Source organism: Poecilia latipinna, unplaced genomic scaffold (genome assembly GCF_001443285.1).
Source record: "Poecilia latipinna isolate Pla-1442-1.1 unplaced genomic scaffold, P_latipinna-1.0 Scaffold1700, whole genome shotgun sequence".
Classification (NCBI taxonomy): domain Eukaryota; kingdom Metazoa; phylum Chordata; class Actinopteri; order Cyprinodontiformes; family Poeciliidae; genus Poecilia; species Poecilia latipinna.
In genome coordinates this window covers 92,074-113,827 of record NW_015114316.1, presented here as the reverse complement: position 1 = coordinate 113,827, position 21,754 = coordinate 92,074, and the positions used below count along the sequence as shown (strand labels likewise).

General features: G+C 38.1%; 2 protein-coding genes across 2 annotated transcripts in view; both read right to left on the bottom strand.

Moving 5' to 3' along the window:
- Positions 1–863: 863 nt before the first annotated feature.
- On the bottom strand, positions 864–11,922 carry LOC106964674 (serine/threonine-protein phosphatase PP1-beta catalytic subunit). The gene is made up of 8 exons (XM_015060327.1): positions 11,804–11,922; positions 7,201–7,332; positions 3,332–3,562; positions 3,141–3,245; positions 2,977–3,048; positions 2,712–2,863; positions 1,554–1,688; positions 864–1,446 (listed from the first exon to the last, which is right to left on the bottom strand). Exons 1-8 carry the CDS (start codon positions 11,853–11,855, stop codon positions 1,342–1,344), a joined length of 984 nt encoding a protein of 327 aa, XP_014915813.1. The 5' UTR covers positions 11,856–11,922; the 3' UTR covers positions 864–1,341.
- Positions 11,923–11,982: 60 nt separating this feature from the next.
- plb1 (phospholipase B1) overlaps positions 11,983–21,754 on the bottom strand; it is a 21,020-nt gene continuing 11,248 nt past the window's right edge. Inside the window, exons 20-43 of the mRNA XM_015060326.1 lie at positions 20,653–20,761; positions 20,481–20,532; positions 20,306–20,386; positions 19,961–20,026; positions 19,754–19,854; positions 19,582–19,663; positions 18,962–19,066; positions 18,766–18,861; positions 18,601–18,672; positions 18,430–18,507; positions 18,284–18,344; positions 18,149–18,207; positions 17,889–17,956; positions 17,763–17,806; positions 17,533–17,632; positions 17,397–17,448; positions 17,200–17,280; positions 16,177–16,242; positions 15,948–16,042; positions 14,907–14,988; positions 14,717–14,821; positions 14,501–14,596; positions 14,318–14,392; positions 11,983–13,731 (exon numbers count right to left, since the gene is read on the bottom strand). Coding sequence (XP_014915812.1) covers positions 13,402–13,731; positions 14,318–14,392; positions 14,501–14,596; positions 14,717–14,821; positions 14,907–14,988; positions 15,948–16,042; positions 16,177–16,242; positions 17,200–17,280; positions 17,397–17,448; positions 17,533–17,632; positions 17,763–17,806; positions 17,889–17,956; positions 18,149–18,207; positions 18,284–18,344; positions 18,430–18,507; positions 18,601–18,672; positions 18,766–18,861; positions 18,962–19,066; positions 19,582–19,663; positions 19,754–19,854; positions 19,961–20,026; positions 20,306–20,386; positions 20,481–20,532; positions 20,653–20,761 — 2,156 coding nt within the window. The 3' untranslated portion in view covers positions 11,983–13,401. The remainder of the gene's footprint in view (positions 13,732–14,317; positions 14,393–14,500; positions 14,597–14,716; positions 14,822–14,906; positions 14,989–15,947; positions 16,043–16,176; positions 16,243–17,199; positions 17,281–17,396; positions 17,449–17,532; positions 17,633–17,762; positions 17,807–17,888; positions 17,957–18,148; positions 18,208–18,283; positions 18,345–18,429; positions 18,508–18,600; positions 18,673–18,765; positions 18,862–18,961; positions 19,067–19,581; positions 19,664–19,753; positions 19,855–19,960; positions 20,027–20,305; positions 20,387–20,480; positions 20,533–20,652; positions 20,762–21,754) is intronic.

Here is a 21,754-nt window from a genome sequence, read left to right as displayed (position 1 = left end):
TTTTTTTTTCTTTTTGAAGTTACAAAAGCATCTTGTGAACAGTAGAAACTAAAGATGGACACCAACCTGCTAGCTGGACAGTGTGGCTGTATTACTGCGGAACGGTAAGCAACACTAGCAATGTCATGAAAAACCCTCTCCCATCTACTTGGATGCTTACTGTTTTACATGAGGCGTACACCGTTTGTGCACCGCAGTGCCATATTTATACACCAGGTGGCAACACAATCACACAGCAAAGCTAAAACTACCCACCCACACCGAGCTCTGCTAATTTTCACACCTTGTACCTCGACTGAATGGGTGAGGAGAGGAAAGCTAGTGTTAAGCAAACTTAGAAGAAGCAGTTCCAATATTATGAATGTTTTTCTGAAGCTTGCAATGTCTTTTGTTTTTTAATGTTTGATTCATCACCTTGAAAACAATGTGTGCCAACCCCAATGACATTCATAACTCAATCTGTCATCAAATCAAGAAATCTCGAGGAAAAAAATTATTATAGAAGGGAGGGGAGAAAAAAAATGAGAAAAACTGTCAATACAAGCTAAGAGCAAGAAAGCAGCATGTTTTTTGTGTAGGAGTCGAGTCGAAGGTACAGGGAGATGAGACAGAATGGACAAACGGACGCTGAGAATACAATTTGTTTGCGTAGATGATGTCCAAAATCAGAAGGGCCAAATTTGTTCATTCAAACTGGTCTGTTCTACAAATATGAAGGTGCTCTTTATTAATGGTTAAAAAAAAGTTCATGTGCACAAGAACCACTAAGAGTACTACACATGCTGTGATAAGTTGAAAAGACTTGTTTTGGTCCTGTAGTGGAACCACAGTCCCAGTTAAAACACACAAGAGGATTTTTTTTGTTGTTTTACCGTTTTTAAGGTCAACGTAAAATAATGTTAAACCTTCATTTTATTTTTATGAAGACAAAAAAAAAAAAAAATTGCAACTTGGTCACATTGTTCTTTGACATACAAAGAAAGCATTCGCTAACACAACAGAGAACCTCAGAAAACCTCAAGTAGCATTAGAATTAAAACCACCATTAAGGTTAACTTTTTTTTTTTTAATATTTTCAAAAACAAAACCAAACAAAATCCAAACTTAAAGGCAAAACAACCCAACTGGTGAGTCACAGCAAATTTATATACATGTACACATTAAGAAAAGAGCTGTCAGTGGTGTTGACGAGAGGCTGGCTGAGTGGAGGAGGAGTGGAGGATTTGGACAATCAGACAACCCCCGTATCTTCTCTCTTCTAGGGGCGTTGTGGGGTCGCCATGAAGGCAGATCTGGAATGGACAAAATGACAAGGAGTGGGGACAAGCCACAGTTGGGTGTTCACCTCTTTTTGGGAGCTTGGGTGGTGCGGGGTGGGGTCACAGGCCGACCAGAATTTACGCCGCCGTACTGGTACTTGGCCTTCTTCTCTGAGGGCTTCAGGATCTTAAGAAAACAGAGTTGATATTTGAGTGATTATTTCTGCAATAACGTATCAGTTTGGAAAAAACAAAAACAAAAAAACATCACATCTCCAATTTCTTTTTGACTACCTGGAAGGAGCACATGAGCGACTCATCCACACTCATCATGCCGCCTGCGTTATCAAACTCCCCGCAGTAGTTTGGAGCAGAGAAAAGTGTGACCAGTTGGCGTTTGGCAAAGAACTCGTATCCATCCTCCACAACCTGTTTTAAGACACGTGGTGTTATTCCAACGCCCACAACGATCAATAAACAGATCTTCAGCTACTCTCACAAACTAACTGCTGTCAGGGTAGAGCTTACTAAACCACCTCAGAAATATTCCAATCATCAACTCCACGCATCGCACTATATGCATCGTATCTTGCAAAAGTATTTGTGTCCTTCGAATGTTTTCACATTTTGTCATGACACAGCCACAAAATTCAGAGCTACTACGCAGGCGGGAGACTCTGTTGACATGATCACCGTTTGTTACGCACTCCATAACTCTGGCCTTTACAGACGAGTTGAAAAAACAAAGTTATTGTTTAAAGAAAGGCCAAACACGGAAGCAAGATACTCTGTTCAGATGAGACCAAACTCAAACAATTTTGTCAATGTGCAAAGCACTATGTGTGGCAGAAAACTAAGAACGCGCATCTCCCTGGACACACCATGCCAGCAGTGAAACCTGCCGTTGTGAATCTGTAGCAAGACATTAAGACTAATGTTTGAAGACACTTCCCACCAGATCAACAAGTAATTAAGAAGTACAAGAAATCATTCCAGTCTCTGGTTTTGCAAAGCTGGCAGAGACATACCCCAAAAAACTTGCAGCTCTGATGTCAGTGAAAGATTCTTCTATAAATTGCATATGTACTCCACATGTTCAGAGTTTAATTAGTAGGGGAAAACAAATCTTTATTTCCAATCACGCACTACTTTGTACTGGTCCAAAAATTGACAGAAAGTGACAATGCATAAAAAAGATACAGGAGAACAAATACTTAAAGAGAGCACTGTAGCAATTCAACCAAGCAAAACAGATTAACCATTACTGGGTGCTTGAATACTTGAGTACTTAGGGAAGAAGAGGTGAAATGGAGGTAGAAACCAGGGAACACATATCTGCTACCATTAATACAGCTTGCACAAGATTTTCTTATCGGCACTGGCAATTAAAATGAGTCTCAAGTGAAACGATGATGCTTACATGCAGGTCGTTCAGATTCCATCTCCAATTACCTGGTGGGCTCTGCAGATGAGGTCCAGGTCATGGCGGTTTAGGAACTTACTGACCACATCAGCCCCAAAGGTGAAGGAGACTCCACGATCATTCTCTCCCCAGCCCTGCACGTCCTTATCCGGATCCGACCACAGCAAGTCGCACAGAAGGCCTGATACGAGCACGTCGGGGTGGAAAGATAGAAAGAGTTGCAAAGTATGGACACCAAGATGGAATGTGAATAAAATCGATCAAGCATGAAGGGTACTCTGATAGAAACAGCACCTGTATCTGGGACGTCCGTTGGCCTCATGATCCTGCGAATCTGCTCCATTGACTGCAAATCAGGTGAAAGCCCTGACATGGAAAATAAACATCAGCTTTTGATTGGCTGTACTGAATACATATAAAAACAAAAATTCAACTGCATATCTGCAGTAGACACTCACCTCCGTGGCAGCAGAAGATCTTCTCATCAATTATAGCAGCAATGGGGAGGCAGTTGAAGCAGTCTGTGAAGGTCTTCCACAACTTAATGTTGAACCTGCGCTTGCCTGCAAATGCACAAACACACATCTTAGGAACTAAATATTTTTACGCTTTTCAGAGATGTTTGTAGACCCCGTATGAATTCGCTCACATTCGTCATAGAAGCCATAGATACGATTGATGGAAGCGCACTCATGATTTCCTCGGAGCAGGAAAAAGTTCTCTGGATATTTGATCTTGTAGGCCAGCAACAGACAGATGGTTTCCAGGGACTGCTTCCCTCTGTCCACATAATCACCCAGGAAGAGATAGTTTGCTTCTGGAGGGAAGCCACCATACTCAAACAGCCTCAGGAGATCAGTGTACTGCCCATGGATGTCACCTAAATAGAGGGTGAGATGCAAAGTGTGCAGCTGGGATTTTATTACTGGAATATTGTTCATTGAAGCTTAACCAAGAATACAAAAGCTTATAGTTTGGTAAAACACAACAAGAGGACCTTCAGAGATTTTGAAACAAAGTATCAAAGAAACAGTAGTTATTAAAATTTAATTCATGGACTCACATGCACTTGTTTCTCTTTATATATATATATGTATATATATATATATATACACACACACACACACACACACAAATCTGGATGTACATAATGCTGAGAAAAATATATATTTTTTGTTTTGGCTTTTATAAACACAGATTTGTTTCAGAGCAAACACAGATTATATCATAACCTGAGTAGATAAAAAGCAGATTTCAGAAGATGTTTAGAAAAAAAAACAACTCTCTCCCATCCTGGCCCTATGTGGGAAAAGTAACCAAAATCATTGACATGCATTAGGGTAAGAAGGGTTAAAAAGGCATTTCTAAGATGTTTGTATTCTGGTAAACCCCAGTGAGAGCAAATATTTTCCACAAACAACTGGGATGACTTGCTGCAATTTATGAAACCATCAACTCTGGTCTCTACAAAAAACCTTATGATTTTATGACTTTAAGCAAATTAAATTATGCCACAGAACAAACACCACCAAGTCTACTGCTAAATAGTAAAACAAAAGAGTGCAAGTTGTCAAAGCGAAGACATCAATCCAATTCAGATTTGCGTCTTAAACAGGCTGTTCATGCTTAAAAACTACCCAGAGTGGCTTCATTTGTATAATTCTGCCAAGAAAAGTCATTTGAAATTCTAAATAAGTGGGTTATTGGAAACATGTTGATGCAAAGGACGGCATGAGCTGTTATGCTTCCGGGGCAATCACTTGATCTGCATTAGACCTGGTTGATCTGGATAGTCTTATTGACTTAATAAATCAATTAATCATTTAAAAAACAGCTTTTTGTTTTTAATTGGATTAATTTGTTTCCTGATCTGAAAAACATGAAAGTGTGTCAGAAAAAAAAAAAGATACTTTCTCTTTGGTATAATGACAATGACCACTAGATCGACACAGAAGGCTGTGGGAAAGGGGGCACAGTGGAGACAAACATCCATCACAATTAAAGCCATTTGCAAAAAAGGAAGCACACATACTCCACCTCGCAATTAGACAAACCCCAACTTTAATTTTAACTGCTCTCTCGGGGTTTAAGACCAACAACGGCTTCCATCCTTGACCTTCATGATCCCAGATGAGCTGTAGATGCTCCCAGCAAAGCACCAAGTCTCTGCAGGGGAGAATCATCGCTCGGCCAAGACCTGCTTCCTTTTATATCCTCTTGCGCCAACTTAAGGGTTGCTCTAATTTTGGCTAAGTGGTGCAGGCACAGATGACTGAAGAGGTCTAAACCACAGAAGAACAACAATTACTGGCTTCATTGTGACACAGAAGGAAACTGAATTTACGTGCCACAGTCTTTTGGTAGGAGTGTTTCATTACAAGATAACACTAAATGCAAATTAAAATCTAAGAGAAGCAACTAAAACAGAAACATGTATTTTATTTGATCTCATGAAACTGGTAGGGATACAATTTTTTGTGCATTTCAAAGGGCACATTGGTGTTTTACACAACCAAACCCAAACCACAGCTGGCAACAGAAGATATATGGCTATATAATGTTACTCTGCCTACTAGAATTTAAATGCAACCTAACCCTCTTTTGTTGCCGTCTTAAATGTCTCATTTCTATCTAAGAAGCACAACCCTCGCGAAAATACCTGAAGAACAAATAATTCTGAAAAACAAATTAAAAATAGAGACTAAACACAGAGAATATCTTCCAAAACTGAAATGCATAGCTTGGTTACATAAGAAAATTCTGAAATGCTTCAAATAAATTGCTGCTCTAGGCTGTGCAGACCAGGCTTTGTGGACTGCACTCTGCACACAGGGAGTCCGCCTTTCAGTGCACTCATCACTTCAATGTCAAAACGTGTTTTCTAAATACAGTTAATGGCATCTAGAGTTCAAGGATTTATGAAAAATATCCATACATCTTAAACTTTTCACATTTTACAATCACAAACCTTAATGTATTTTATTTATTTAAATTACAGACCAACATACAAGGAATGCATAATGCAAAACCTGCAGTGGCTTTACAACAACAACAAAGCATAAATAGGATCTCCGGGGTGCACTTAGACTAGGAGCCTTCCTCCAAACGCCTCAGAGTTGTTTTGGATTTCAAGAAGAGGCATCTGCAAACTAATTCCACACGGAAAGTGAATGTTTGATTAAAGTGAAATATAAGTTGCATGGAGACCAATCCTGCTGTTTTGTAATCTGTTTAGCACTTCGGAGGCTTCGTAAAGCAAATCAATTTCAGGACAAAGTTCCAAGAAATACTATATTGTGAATAAAAGCAAAACAACATTTAGCAACTTCATTTGTCAGTGGCTTTTAATGCTAGAAGAACTGAGCAATCTAAACGCTACTTAAAGTAAACCCATACAGCACAAAGAAAAAAAAAAAGAAAATGTTTGCATACGAGGCAATTATTTATTTTTTTAGTTATTCATATTACATTTATTTTGTCCCTTTAATAAAATGTTGGAGCCTGGAGAGTATAACTACCCAGAGAAATTTGACTGCCAATGATAGTTTTTAACAAGAATGCTCCTCTCTCAGTAATGTGAAAGGAGCAAACATCTTCATCCATTTTTATGGTTCTTCAAGTACAACCACAAAAAAATATCATCTTAAACTTTGTAAAGTGTTGGGATTCTGTGGTGGCGCAGGGGTTAAGAACAACCCACATATGGAGGCCTTGGTCCTCGACGCGGCCGTTGCAGGTTCGATTTCCGGCCTGGTGACCTTTGCTGCATGTCTTCCCCCTTCTCTCATTACCCACTTTCCTGTCAATTCACTATGAAATAAAAGCCACAAGAGCCAACAAAGCCTTAAAAAAAACAAACAAAAAAAAAACATTTGAATTTAAACACTTATTCTGATTTCTCTAACAGCTGTAAAAAAATAAAAAAAAATAAAAAAACAACACTTAATGCATTTTTCTTTTTCCGGCCTTACCCCCTGAACGGTCATTAATTATTTACATAAGGAGCACAGACGACATACCACACGTGAGAGAGTGAACACAGACAAACAGGACCTCATATTAAACAAGGACCAAACGTTAACATTTTAAATTGTCTTCAGTGCTTTAAATTAACGATTAGAGTTACTCAACATTATTTCCTAGAGAAAGTAGACCCTGATATTTGAGATTTACAAGATGCTGCCAACATTTCTAAATCCAGCATTTTCTAAAGCAGACTGAAGGTAAAAACTATGATGTAATCCATGAACCTTCTTGTTATCTGCTACGCCGGGTCCTCCCAAAGGGAGTTTCCAACTGACGTTTTGTTACAGGCGACTCTTTTTTCTACCCAAATAGGTTGGGTATAAAGCTACCAAAACTGAAAAATTAACAGAACCTGCCGAAGTCTAATCCTGCGCTGTACCAGACACTGAACCAGAAAATACTGTTTATTTTGTTTAGAGGGCCTTTCAGATTTTCAGATCCGGCCAATGCCACTCAACAGTTGTAATCTTAAAAACAACAGAAATCACTCACCACAAATCTTCAAAGGTGCCTCGAGCTCCAGCAGGATTGGCTGACTGAGGAAGATCTCCCTGGACTTGATGCAAAGGCCACGGACCTCTGCCTCGGTCATCTGGACTATCTTTCCCGGACGACATCCCCGCACTGCGGAAGCAAAACAAAACAGTCAGTGAGACCGACAACTTCTATCATGTGTCTGCTCTCAGGAAGCAGCAGGGGCAGCATCAGAAATATGGAAAGGAGGCTGCAGTGGAAGCACAAGTTACCCAAGGAGAAAACACAGTTCAGGCCGAATCACAAAAAGCTGTCTTGTAAGCAGATGAACAGTGGGTGTAATGACTCTGCAGCTCATAAGTGATCACAGCCATACTTTAGGAACCTGGTGCTGAGGCTGTGAGAGGACCAAACATCTTCAGCCACAGTGTGGGCGGCGTTGGCGCTGTAGCTCCACTGAGAGCTCAAGCCTGCTTTATGGCACTGTGACCCGTCTTAGAACACCGAGAAGAAAAGCGAGAGTCGCAAAACGCTGGCTGGAGTCGGCCACTGAATCAGGTGGCGATGAAAAGTAGGATTATTTAAATAAAATAAAAGAAATGTGGCGACTATGGTGGAGGAACATTTTACTATTTCGCTGATCTTATTTGTACTTAATTCCGGCATATTTTTCTTATCAGAAAGCCATACCAAGCCATTACTTATATTTCTCAGTCCTAAATTACATTTTTATAATCCAACCTTTGCCGAATCCATAAGCAGGTAATTGCGTAACAACTAAGAATTTGTGTGTTCCCTTACAGTAAGACGCCCACTTAAAAGTCCAAGAAAGGCAAGCAAGCCTTAGTAACATTCTTTATTATTTGTGTTTTTGTAACGGTTTATGAAATAGAAAAACAAGTTCAAGAGAAAAAGAGAGTAAACTACGTATGTGCAGACGGGCTTAGAAAAAACATTTCTGTTCAATTTAATCTACACCCACATAATCATCCCAATTAAACTAAAGCACTGGAATTTACTCATTGCCGCATTATGCTTAGTCATGTAATTGAATGTGTCACAAGGGTCAGACATTAAATTAAACATAAAAAAAAACATACACAGATAATGAATGTGTTAACCCAAAACATTTCAAAGCTTTAGTATTACTGGTGCTAAACATTAGCTCTCTTTTTTTGTGTGTGTGCATAATTAGCCATCTACTTTGCACCCAAATCCAGCACGCAACATGAAGCAGAATTAGGGCTCATTACCAGACCTCATCAGTACAGAGTAAGCTAAGCTCGGGTGCTTAGCCTGCTCGGCTTCAACACTGAAGCTTTCACTGTTTGCAGTGGCACTCTGCAGACTGGCACTTTTAGAAGAGATTAGGTTTATAAGATCACCCAGTGGCAAAAGCCGAACAGAAGTGTTGACAAGGATTTGGGACTCTCACAAACCACAGCAGTTTGTGTGCAGTGTTTAGTAAATCAGTGTTTATAGGTAAAGTGACATTGCTTTCAATTAATTTTAATAGCAATTAGCGATGAAGCAATCAATAGGACTCTGATTGTGATGACAATTTTGAGTTTCTATCTGTTCACTTAATGCATCAATGCTAAAAACTCCCACGCTGTTTGGTTTGCGAAGGCATCGATGTTACTTCTCTGGGATTTTATTGAAAATCTGAAAGGTTAAGAACATTTGATGCATTTGTCTTGAAACCCTTCCTTTTCTTTGGATTTTAAGTAATTAGTTCCATCAAAACATGTATATCATTTTTTTTAATTCCTTTAATGAATTACTTTTGTTGGTTACTTCTTGAATTAGAAGAAAGCTTAAACAAATTAGATTGAATAACTGAACTAGTCAAAAAAATAAAATCAGAAATCACAATACCTTACTTGCTACTAATAAATAAAATCTTTTATTAGACTAAAGAAAAGAAAAATAATCTCAAAGTCGATGACAGCTACTCAATGAGTTGGAAACAGCTAAAGTGCCTGGTAATATTAGCTGAAAGTCAAATAGAAAACAGACATTTTTTTTAAAGGCAAAAGGATGAACGCAAGGGTTTAAATACACTTAAAATATAATTAATAAACAATGTAAAAAGAGAAAATATCATCTTGGGAACAACTTAAAACCAAGCTAGCATGAACACAAGGTCAACAAAGTATTTTTAATATATCACATCCTAAAATAGGAATCTATAATTGTGGGAGCCCTAAATATGCCATGTCCATCCAACAGTGTCACAGATGCAGAAGGAAAGTATGCCAAGGACGGATGAGTTTGCCTTAGTGGTCAAGTAGTGTTCCATGGAGCTGGTACATTCAAAAGGGGATGTGAGCCCAGACTGACAGCAATTTTAAGAATAGGCCAAAAAAAAAAACGTCCAACTCTGAAATGTCTCACAATTTGTGTTCTGGTGTTCTTATGAATTTTTACAAATATATGGACAAGTAAAGGCAGTGTGAGAGTATGAAAGCATGAATCACTGCAGCTTGATCACAAAACCCACCTACAAACCAAGTGTGAAACAAAAAACAGACCAGCTGTTAAGTACGCACACAAAGAAACTCTGGAAAAAAAAAAAGAGAGACATTAGTTTTTGCGTTTTAGATTTTATTTTATCTGCGCTCTCGCTCAGAGGTCAGTTTTGTTTTGTCCTTTACCTTCAGCTTTATGAATTAACCTCTATATTGAAAGAGTAAAATTTGTTACTCGTCTTAAAAATTACCTTGGTAAAAATGCATACAAGAGCAGTCCTCTCCTCCAGCAGCTGCCTAATGACAAATGCTACAAATGTAAACATTCAGTTGGATGTTTGGGCCTTCAGAACGGTCTGGTCTGTTTAACTTCTTACCAGCTAGTTGGATTTCTCTGGACTAACGCCCTGGTATCAGAGAGCTTACTTGTACTTGGCAAGACCGCTTGGATGACAATACATTAGCAGTAACAGTTTTGTTCCCCTCTGTAGAGTCAGAATGACAAACCTTTCATTTTGAACTTTAAATGGCATATTTAAAGTTCAATATGCCTTTTATAAATTTATAAATGCGATATATAAGACATTATGAATATGTTCGTGAGAGAGTGATACACTCACTACTAGTATGACTACTAACAATAAAAATAATGAAAATATTTATATTGAACCTAAACCGTTGTATGTTCATACTGTTATACATTTGGTACCAAAAATGCTTTTTTTAAACTTTCCAGGCTGTAAAATATCAACGCATTTATCAAATCTCAGTTGTTAGACCTGATCTAGTCAAAGAAAAATAAAAAGTTAGAATTTTTTTGTAGGCACAGCCCAGTTACCGTTTTCATATTCCTATAATATAAACTCTAAAGAAAGTGCTCCAACAACTAGTTTTCTCCATCCCTTCTCCTTTCAATGATATGTCATTCAACTACTAATAAATATTTATTCTGTATATCCATTATCTATACTTGTTTATTCTTGAAGGATCACTAGTGGTCACTGAGTGAGAGTTGGACAGGTTGACATACCATCACAGGGTGCATTAAAATCTAGGTCATTAAAATCTGCATCAGGAGTAGGCATTAAGGACAGTGAAAGTTCATCCAACTGGCTGAATACATCATTGGCAAGTAGAGCGTGAATGCATGCCAGTCATTGAGTGGGACCGGAGCATGTTATTAAGTTAATGTAGTTTTAACACCACACATGGAGAGCTACCAGCAGTTAGTGAAAAACAGCTATAATATTCAGCTTTTTCTATATTTTGGTAGTTAAATGCATTCTTTTGCTGCAGGACCTTTTATCATTTGTTTTAAACCAAACATAATTAGGTATTATATATATCTACTGTGATACCAGCATATTTTTGATCAAGATACTAATATATTGAGTTCTGACCCACGCCCAATACATTCAAGTAAAAATACATCGATACACAATTTATTGTTTAAAAGCAAGTGCATATTCGCTCGTTTTCTCCTCAAAATACTTCTTGCATAGAATTAGGGTGTATAATATATATATATATATATGTTCCCAGCATAAATTATGTCAGAAACCGTTGTATCAGAGTTAGCATAAATATATGAATGCAAAATGCAAGTGCAGCTGAAAACTCCCCCCCCCAGAAAAGCTAACAATCAATGCTGTTGTTTTTTTTTCCTCGGTTATAATGTGCTGCCTTCCACCTGTTAGTAACAGGGCCGTGTCAAACAATTTGCCCGAGGCAAAGCAGAAACGTCCCTGCCCTTCCTCATGAACATTAACGGTTAAGAAAATAAATTGGCTTAAAAACCTAATAAAACCTCAAGTTACAAAATACATTTACATGCTTGGGGAAAAAAACAAGACTTATGTATGTCAGATATCTAAAGCCTCACATAAAACTGCGCCAATGGAGACATGTAGGCGTTCACCGCTGACTGTTTATAAACACGACCAGGCAGCTAACGGTAACGCTAGTCGCAGCTAGCCGGGGGATACAACGGTACCAATGGGTGACATTAGCAATAGCTGCTAACAGTTGCCTGCGCTACGTGAAGAAAAAAAAACGGGACCCTTACTAACGTGCTGAAGATTTTTGAGCCGAGTCAGAGAGTCCGAACCTTTACTCCTGTATAACAATACAAATTTAAGAGATTAATTTACCCTCCAGAAGCCGAGAGATGAGACTATCCACGTTCAATTCACCCTCCGCCATCTTCACACTGATGTTGAACAGTGTCAGTTGCTTGGTATCTGTAGCGGACACTGGAGGGCGCTAATGAGGGGAAACATGTACTTCACACAAATAAGTAAAATAATTACCAATCAGGGATATCAGGCAAGCAGATTAACAACAGTTTAATTGTTTGCAAGTAATATATAAAAACGTTCCGAATATAAACTCAGAGTTCAAATTATTATGGGATCATTTTAATCTAAAATACTTTAATAATAACTACAAAATAAAAAAAGTACCATTATAACTGTTAAAACATAAATTACAACCGTTATTTGTACACCTTAAATCATTACAAAGTAAAATAATGTAATACATATTTAAATAATTATTTACAGCTGTCGTCTGACCAACATATAATCAATTCCAATCAGAATTCAATTTATCCTGATGGGTAAAAAAGTAGAAATAAATTACTTTTGTTAATGTTTTCCACCCACAAGAAATAGCTTTTTTAAAGTTGTTTTTTAAAAATGATTACAAATCACGAGAGGCCACAGCAAACACATGGAGAAAGGGGCTCTGTACAGATAAGGCTAAAATTAAACTTTTTGGTCTAGATACAAATGAAAAAACAAACAACCCAAAAATTGATAATGCACCTTATGCTGAACACACTGTCCCCACAGTGAAACATGGGAATCCTTTTCCCGAAACAGAGAAGTTTCTAAAATTTGTCTGATATATTTTAATATTTATACCTGAATATTAGGCCTGCAATTCTAATCAAAGCAAAGTATTTTCCATTCCTCTTAATATGTGATGAAAATAACAGAAGCTGTCAGCCTACTTTAATCATTTTAAGTGTCATAAAAAACATGGTTATATAGCCTCCAGTCTATTGCACTGCTGATATGATAAACACACGAGTAGGCCAATGTTTATAATGTGATGGTACTCCCAGTGCTTTTAAATGGGACAGAGGGTACAAATTATCCAAATTCATAATCTCAAATTATTCATTCCGTCTTTGGTATAAGCAAAATATAAAATTATTTATTTGGAAGGAAAAAAAAACTGAAAAGAATGGCACAAAACTGCACAATGTTACATTTATTTCTGATCAAGTTCTAAGGAGGATATTACGTCCAGGACTTCATGTTACATTGTCCAAAAACCTTGTGTAGATAGGAGGAAGTTAGAAAGAAATGTGCAACCACTAAAGGTAGTCTGCATGCTTGCACATGTTTGTGCAAGCAGACATGTGCATATATTCAGTGGTTTGTGGCAGAACCTGTTCGATGTTAGTTGTTAGACTAACAACTAAGGCAAACATTTAAATTTGCCTTACCAATGTGCGCAAAAGTAAAAAGTGCAAATGTTCCTCACAGACAATTGTTGTGACATGTTCAGCCAAACAAGTTTAAATACATTTCTCTGATTTAGTCATTTAAAGTACTGATAATTTTGATTTCTGTAAATAAAATAAAACATTTACTTATTTTTTCTTGTCAAAACAGACAGAGCTACATTACTTTGTTTGAACATAAAACACTGTTTAGTTGGTCCTGTAAGCACTGAGCTTTCAGAAAGCACTGTTTTGTCCCCGACTTTCTTCATTTTTCTGCTTGGATGTTTCAGTGTAAGAGTTGGAGTAAGCATTATGAGCAGAAGCGTTCATCTCAACTGTAGCTGAGGTCTTCTTCTTGCTTCTCTTGTGTCTGTAGGAGAGGAGGAGCCCGGTGACGGCGCAGCCAACCAGAAGTCCAACAACGGCCAGTACAGCAGCAAGCCATGCTGGGACAGTGCCTGAACATTCTGGGGTGAAAGGCAGTGCTGTGCTGCCCATTGTGGGTGATGTGGTTGTGGTCAAACTGGGGAAGCTGTTCACGCTTGTGAAGATATACGGCTGCTCCTGAAAAATGGAAGGACATTAAATTTAGTGCTGTATAAGTCTGACATCATTTCAGGAGTTTTTAGTTTCTTTAGAGTGATTCTTAATTTAAGTCCAGGTAATATTTTTTTTTGCTTCCTTCTTCTACAGATTTATGTCCCGCTTACAATTTTTTTACTGAATTAATCTGACTTCATGTGTTTGGTTTCTGCTCTGAAATGAGCTTGCTGTTGAACTGACCACAGGTGGACACCAATAAAGTTCTGAAGGTCGACCAATGGAAATCAGATGTACTCGAATTGATACCTGAACATTATGGCAATGTGTGTGAATACATACGCATGTAGTGTGTGTCAATGTCCCGATATTTTTTTTTCTCTTTTTTTAATTTACAAAAGTCTTTAAATAGTTATTTTGACGTTGTCATTGTGAGCTATTTAGTATAGATTTTTAAGAGTATAATATGCACATATTGGTTCTGGAAGTTTGCAACAACAAAATATGGAAAAAACTTTAGAAGTGTGAATATGCTGTAGTTGTGCTGTACGTACAGCAAAATGCATTGCAAAAATGGGTCAACAGTGGCAATCTGCAGCAGATGTCTTACCTCAGTGGGGCACTTGAGGATATTTCTGGCATTGGTGAAATTGTTGTAGGTCTGCTTTTTACCCACTGGCTCCAGCTGGAGATAAAACAGAAACAGGACTTTGCTCAGCTTAAGTGGTAATTTAGCAACACTATATCTAAAACCCTGCAGTTAGATTTGTACTTTTGGCCTTGCCAAACTCACCATGTTGTTCCACAGAGCAGCAGCCATGTCAGCATGTCCTCGCTCGCTGAAGTGGAAACAGTCCTGGGAGAAGTAGGTGGTGTCGGGCGCGCCATCCTGCAGGAAAGCAAGCACAGGATCACTGAGAGTGTTTTGTGCTCTAATAGGACGTGAGTGTTTCCATCTTAAACCTAAATCTCGGAACAGCAATTGAGTGTTGTTGTGCAGACGGCTTACAGCATTTAGAGGAATGATGGAATTTCTGAAAAAAGGCTGGAGAACCACAGCAAAGTCCTCTCTGCCGTTATAACCGTCTCCGTACACCAGATTTTCAGTCGCAGTCTAACAAAAGTGGATAAAGATGTTATTGATGACCTCTTTTACTCATAATGTGTTCCAGAGATGACACTATTCTCTGTCTAGAAACCTGCAGTTCCCGGTTGATCCGTTTCATTTCACCCAGCTCTGGGGAATCCTCTCCAGGTAACAGGAAGCAGGGGCACACTTGCCTGTGGGTCAAATGGGGGGGGAGGGAGAATCAACATCTCATTTTGGAAAATGAATTGCTTAATTTGAAAAGGATTTAAGGTCGGTCATAATTGTCGAGACCCATGCTAAAAATATTCTGAAAAATAAACTAATTGTCTCTTACAGTTACATAAGCTAAAAGAAAAGATTTTGAGTGCATTTTGAGGAAAAATACCTCGGTACAAAATAATTGTTTCCTACCAAATCATAATCACCGTACAGAGAGGAACCTTTGACCTATGGTTTACAAAATCTGTGTGGATGTTTCAGAATCCTGCATATTCTCCCGAGCTCAGTCTTTTTCAGCTCTCCCATCAGGTTAAGTTCAGGGAACTAAAATGACTTTTGTGTTGATTTGACCATCATTCTGCTAAAGGACACAGTGACGACCCATTTCATGGTTGCTGTTACCTGCATCAAATTTGTGTTTAAAATATCTCCTGCTAATTTCAAAGAGTTCCCAGTGTCATTCAATATAAAAAGATTTTTGGAATTAAAACTTAAATTAGATAAGCTTCAAATTTTCTTAATTTTTCAGTGTATTGTTATGGTACTGTAAAAGAATATAAATTTAAGACTTTTTCACATCTGTACCTTGGGTGCCTCTATAATTGGGTGGCTCTATAGTGGTTCTAAAATTAAAAATACTTCACAAACCTCTACAACAACATTGATGACATCAATAATTTTCAATAACTCAGTGCCAAATCTGCATTTCCAAAAGCTGTGCAAACTGGAAAATTTTTAAAGAGACACCTTTTGGTCTCTTTTATTTACATTTTAAACTGAATCTGACTTAAGAGGATTTCTCCTTAAAGTTATTCACAGAACTAGCTCATCATTAAGAAGGTTTTGATAAAAAAAAAAAAAAAGTGCTTTCCTTCTCGGACTCAGTGGCCTTGATTTACGAAGACATGATCAGACTATTGTGTTTGCCTACTTTTGGACCAAGGTGCACCCAAGGCCGTCCTTTTTGATTCTGCGTAGGCCTTCAATTTCCAGGATCTCTAAAACGTTGACGATAGTTCTCGGAACCTGAAACCAAACACCAAGAAAATCCAATTTAATCAGACTTGATCCTTTTACAGATCAGTGCTGATCTAAACAAAATGTAAAGAAAACAATTTCTGTTAGGCTTAGGATTTCATGGTATATCATAGTCATCTTACCTCATTGTACAGGATATCCAAGCTTGTCTTCAAGTACTTGGTGTAGTTTGCTGGTGAAAGAGCGGCCTGTGGGTTTTTTAGGCAGAATGAATAAATAATTAATGGTGAACAAAAAGTTTTGTTAAGCCTTCTTAACAGCAGATGGCACCCTGGATGAGGTCATCCTATAGCCCATTAAAAAAACGGTCTAACAAGATATAAGGTCACTAAGGGAAATCAGACATGTCAGAATAATCTGCACATCCCCGCCATGTGGAGGCTGTGTGACTAGCAGCAACCTGTGGATGTGTTCTCTACACAACTCTCCATTGACTGCACAGGCATGAAAGCAATAGAAAACCTGTTCAGGGTGAAACTCAGATAAATAATCTCTATCTTTACGGATATCCCCTTTCTAATGCCGCCCTGGGCAACTGCCCCTATGGCCCATATCGCAAACCGCCATTGCTGCTTAGCATCTCTACCTTAGCGAGAGAAAAACTCGCTAAACTCTCATGAACTGGCTTAGTCTAAATCTATTCAGCTAGAGGAGGCATGCAACCAGTAAGCACCCAAACCTAGAGCTCATTTTAAATTGATGCAACTTTTCTCCTTCCCTGCTTCAAAAGAGAGTCATTAAAAGAAAGGCCGCTGAGTCTATAAAGCCTGAGGTGAGTCAGAGAAACTAGATGAAGAAAGTCTTCTGAGTTGTTTATGCCTCGTATGGAACAAGGCCCGTCTCTGTGCCCCTCTGTGCTTCTTTAATGCAGACAGAGGCTGGGATGGACGTGGGAGGCGGGATGTCTGTGTTGGAGGGGTAAGGTAACAGAATGTGCTCATTGAAAAGAAACCATGCCTGCTCTCATCGCACTCTGACACAATAAGGCTATTAGAGGAGAGGCCCCCTCACAAAGCGTCATTATGCTCTGGAGCGCAGATCCATTTGGGGAGTGATATCATGAGGCAGTGCCACACAACACCCAGTGAGGCTTAACTTAACCAGAGACTCTGCGCGTTTCAGAGGGAACTCTTCAGGCGACTCACCCGGTCATTGCAGTACTGACAAAGGTCGTTGCCTCCAATGAAGAGAGTCACGAGCTTCCAGTCATTCTGAAAATCCACCGTCTAGCTCCATCCAATAAAAGATCCAGAAGAGACAGACAGAGGGAGCAAACATTAGAATCAAATGTGTTGCATTGCAACAAAGCTGAATAGAAGTTTAAAATCACTTAAAAACTCACAGCATCATTTTTAATGGCATCAACCAGACGCCTGACCTGATTTGGAACCCCTCTGCAAATAATTGGATATATTGTCAGGCTGCTGTTTTCATGAGTTCATAAAATGCCCACAACATTGGACAGCGTTTGAGCTCACCCTGCTTTAGCCCCAGATACAGCCATGTTGAAACCAGTCTGCTCTTCCCCAGTTCCCTTTGAAGCCCCTTTGATACCAGGATTGAACTTCTTCAGGACATCTGATGTAAAAACCCAACAAAAAAAATAATTCATTTCAGAGAAATTTTCCGTTTATTTTGGTCTAGGACTGACCTCTAGTGGTGCTATTGTGCAATTACACAACGTAGAAAAAAAAATCTCGACTCTTACTTGGCAATGTTGTGACAGTCTCAAGAGTGTCATCACCTCCAATACTAGGTAGAGAGAGAAACAAAGTGAGCCAATTGCACACAGTTTTACATGATTTTTTTTTTTTTCAGAAATCTTTTGTCTCACCTCCATGACACCCCTCTGTACTCTATAGGAAGCTCCAACAGGTTTGTTGCTCTTGCACCAAATGCAGCCTGAAGACGCAGCATCAGAAAACCAATTTTAGCATTTGTATAACCACCCAACAATAGATTTCAAGTTCTAGCCATCATCCACAAGACCAAGTGACACCTTTGCACAAATGATGTAAAACAAGGTCGTTGAGCCAGACTGTCCTTTTTCCTATATTTCTAACACCAAATTAGGCCTCTGTAACCAGTACTTACCGTTAGAGAGTCTCCAAGAGCTCCTACCACCTTAATATCTGCTGGGCGCACTCTGTGGGCTAACAAAACCCAGATATTGGTACATTTCTATGAGTCAAACACAGTCTTTCACGTGATTGTCGTTGGGATGTTTACCAGAAGTGGGCACAGAGTTTGACGGAGTTGTATAAGCGCAGGAGAAATCGCTGCCCCAGTTCTAGAAAAATTACAAATACATATATTTTAGCATGATGGTCACCCAATAAATATTTGCTATGTTAATTTGGGGAAACATAACCTACAGTAATGGGAGGTGATGTTGGTGGAGGGCCTGGGAAGGTGTAGTCGCTATTGGCTGCTGTTCGAATGAATGGGTTGCTCTAGATGAATAACCAAAATGAAAATGAATACATGCAAATGTTTGGAGCAATATATAGAATGCAATTTCAGAATTTTTTTTATTTTTTTTTAACCTCTGTTGGACACTTGAGATCAATTTCAGCTTGGAAGTCCTGGGTGTAAGTCTTGCTGCCAACTGCCTCCAACTAAGACATTGTGAGAGTCGTTAACTTGTTTTAGATTAAAAAAAAGGAAAGAAAAGAACACAAATATGAGACATGCCCTGGAACAAACTCTACCATGTTGTTCCAAAGGGACCGGGCCATGAGGGTGTGAGCTTTCTGGCTGAGATGAAAACAGTCAGGAGAGAAATAAGAGCGATCAGGCCGACCGTCCTAGCACAGAAAGTAAAAATAATTTTAAAATTAATAAAAAAGAAAAAGAATGTGAAAAAACAACTTTTTTTTTGTTTTTGCAAAATCTGCCCACTCTCACCTCTAGCCTGGGAAGGACAACCTCTCTAAAGAAGGGCTGCAGCACCACCGTGAAGTTGTTTCGTGTGTCATACCTTCCAGAGTCAACCAGCTCTCTCATGCCATGCTGCAGATAAAAAAGAGACAACATGTTGAGAATTACAGCCAGGTGGAGAAAGTAAGCACAACAAATAGATGGTTTAGCGTCTAAGACAGCATTTGTTTCAATACAATCCAAATTAAGAACAGAAATAGCCTTTATCGTCATACAAAGGAGAAATAAGATTCATTCTTAGCTACTAAGAGTAAATCTTTAAAAAAAAAATGCTGAGAACTGAATACAATTCTCCTTGGCATTGTGGGACATTATGCACTACATGTAAGCAAGTACAAAATTACAGTTTCTCAACTGGGAATATCTCGATAAACAAAACCCATTTGGAGTACTAGTATATTAGTACAAATATGGTTCAGTGCAGGCATGAAATAATGAAAATCTAACAATAGTTAGATTTTACCATTTTTTTTTGACAATATTATTGTCCGTTTCAACTTTTAAAAGTGGAATTAAACAGGACTTTAAAGGGTTACTTTTTCTACCGATTTCCTGGATTAAGACGTAAACTGAGCAGAGAGCTGTACCTGATACGCTCTGTTGAAGTCACTGAGCTTCTGCAGTTCATGAGATCCATCAGTGGCCGTCAGCACGCAGGGGCAAATGATACTGAAACACGTACACGAGGACAGTTAAAAGCAACATGTCACAGGTTTTTAAAGTCCTACTTTTTGCCTTGGTGAGACATAAAATACTAACTTGACCATCCAGGTGGGACAACCCAAAGATTTGTCCTTGTGCAATTCGCGCAGGGGTACGATGTTGAACATCTCTACCATGTTAACAATTGCACGAGGAACCTGGATGATTAAAAGAAATCAAAAAATTTGCACGGTAAGTAACTGTAATACAGACTTTGGCACTTTTTAGACACATTGTGTACAGTGCAAGATGATGAGAACATACTTCCTCGTGGAGTATGTCCAGCGCTTCACGGATTCGATTGACAACATTTCTGGCTGAAAAGACAACCTGTAGGAAAAACAACAACAACAAAAAAACACTCTTTAAATAAATTTGAAGGGGAAACATTCAGTTCAAACATTAGCTTGTGATTTTCTCACATTTCAAGGGGATTGTACTGATTGAATGGCCATGCCTTACAATGTAAAATAATGTAAGTGAACACATATTGATTCTAATGTAAATCATTCATTACACAACTTTAAATTGAAATATGGTGGTTTAAAAATAATCAGGTCGCTCTAAGTATGGCTTCAGTCTTAAAATGTGTGAGGAGAAAGCACTTACACTGTCTGTGCAGTAAGCACATATGTCATTACCACCAATAAACATGGTGATCACCTTCCAGTCATTTACGAAATCGATGTGCTGAAGAAGATCACGGATAAAGACTGTGATGTAATACGTGAACAAAACAGCACAATGACAATGAGATGTATAAAGTAAATAATTCCTTCCATACCGGGTCATTTTTCATTTTGGCCACTAGAGTGCGCACTTGCTCCACCATGTTACTGTAACAAGAGACAAATTTCAATAAGATAATCAGTTAAGATAATATTACAACACATGTATTTACAATGGGGAAGAAAAAAAAAAGCCTGGTTGTATTTCAGATGTCTGGAAATACTGACACACTCTGTGCTCCGGGTACAGCCTGATTGAGAAAAGCTCCTGGACTGTCCTGGCTTCCGATGCCCGTTGAGAATCCAGTCACATTGGGGTTAAACTCCCTCAGGATGTCTACAAAAAAATCATTTAAACAGATTTTAAAAAATGTTATGCAGAGGCTTATGGCTACAGATAAATGATTAAGCTCTGTTTGGTCATTTCCATGACTTGGGACTCCTTTTGTACAAACCAGAATATTATCAAGTGAGTAAATAAACATCTGTACTGGAAAAATTGTGATAATTAATTTTTTAGCTTAACAAAAATGCAAGGATTTGAAAAAATGATTTAAACCATACGCAGCTACATTGACATTAATTGAGAATCCATGTTTAATGCTGGGGCAATACTAAATATTTTAGAAGATCAATCAAATGAAATTGGCTCAGGAGTATTTTAGAAGATCAATCAAATGAAATTGGCTCAGGAGTTTTGCTTTAGTATTAAATACATTTACAAAGAAATGAATATAGAAATGAAGAAATGAAAATAAATACATAATTTGTTTTAATATTGTGGGAATATTTGACTGCAATAAAAGTATTCTAAAAAAAATATATTGTGTACACATTTATCATTGTTCCCAATAAATGTGTAACTGTATTAAATTCAGATTATACATGTTTTTGACACTTAAACTGCAGCTTTTGTTTTAAGAATTAAAAATAGAAATAAAAACAAATATGAGTTGACAATGTCATCTTATATAAATTATTGAAACAATTATTTCAATGCAACACAGATAATAAAAAATACTTCACATTGCTTTAAATTTTAGGCTCACGGGTAACTGCAATAAAAATCAAATAATTGAACAGTAACACTTGACGTTTGACCTAGACTTGTGTGTTTGCATGTGTGATTTTGATTTTTTATATAACATATTATTAAATATTAATTTATTAACTACAATCCAACTTGTTATCAGCGCAAAGCTTAAAGGCAAAGATCTGTAATGTTATCAGGTTACATTACCACACGTGTATTTGATGTGTGTGCTGAGGTCGTCCATCAAGGCACCATAAATGTCAGAGGGTATGAACAGCAATAGAAGCTGCCATTATG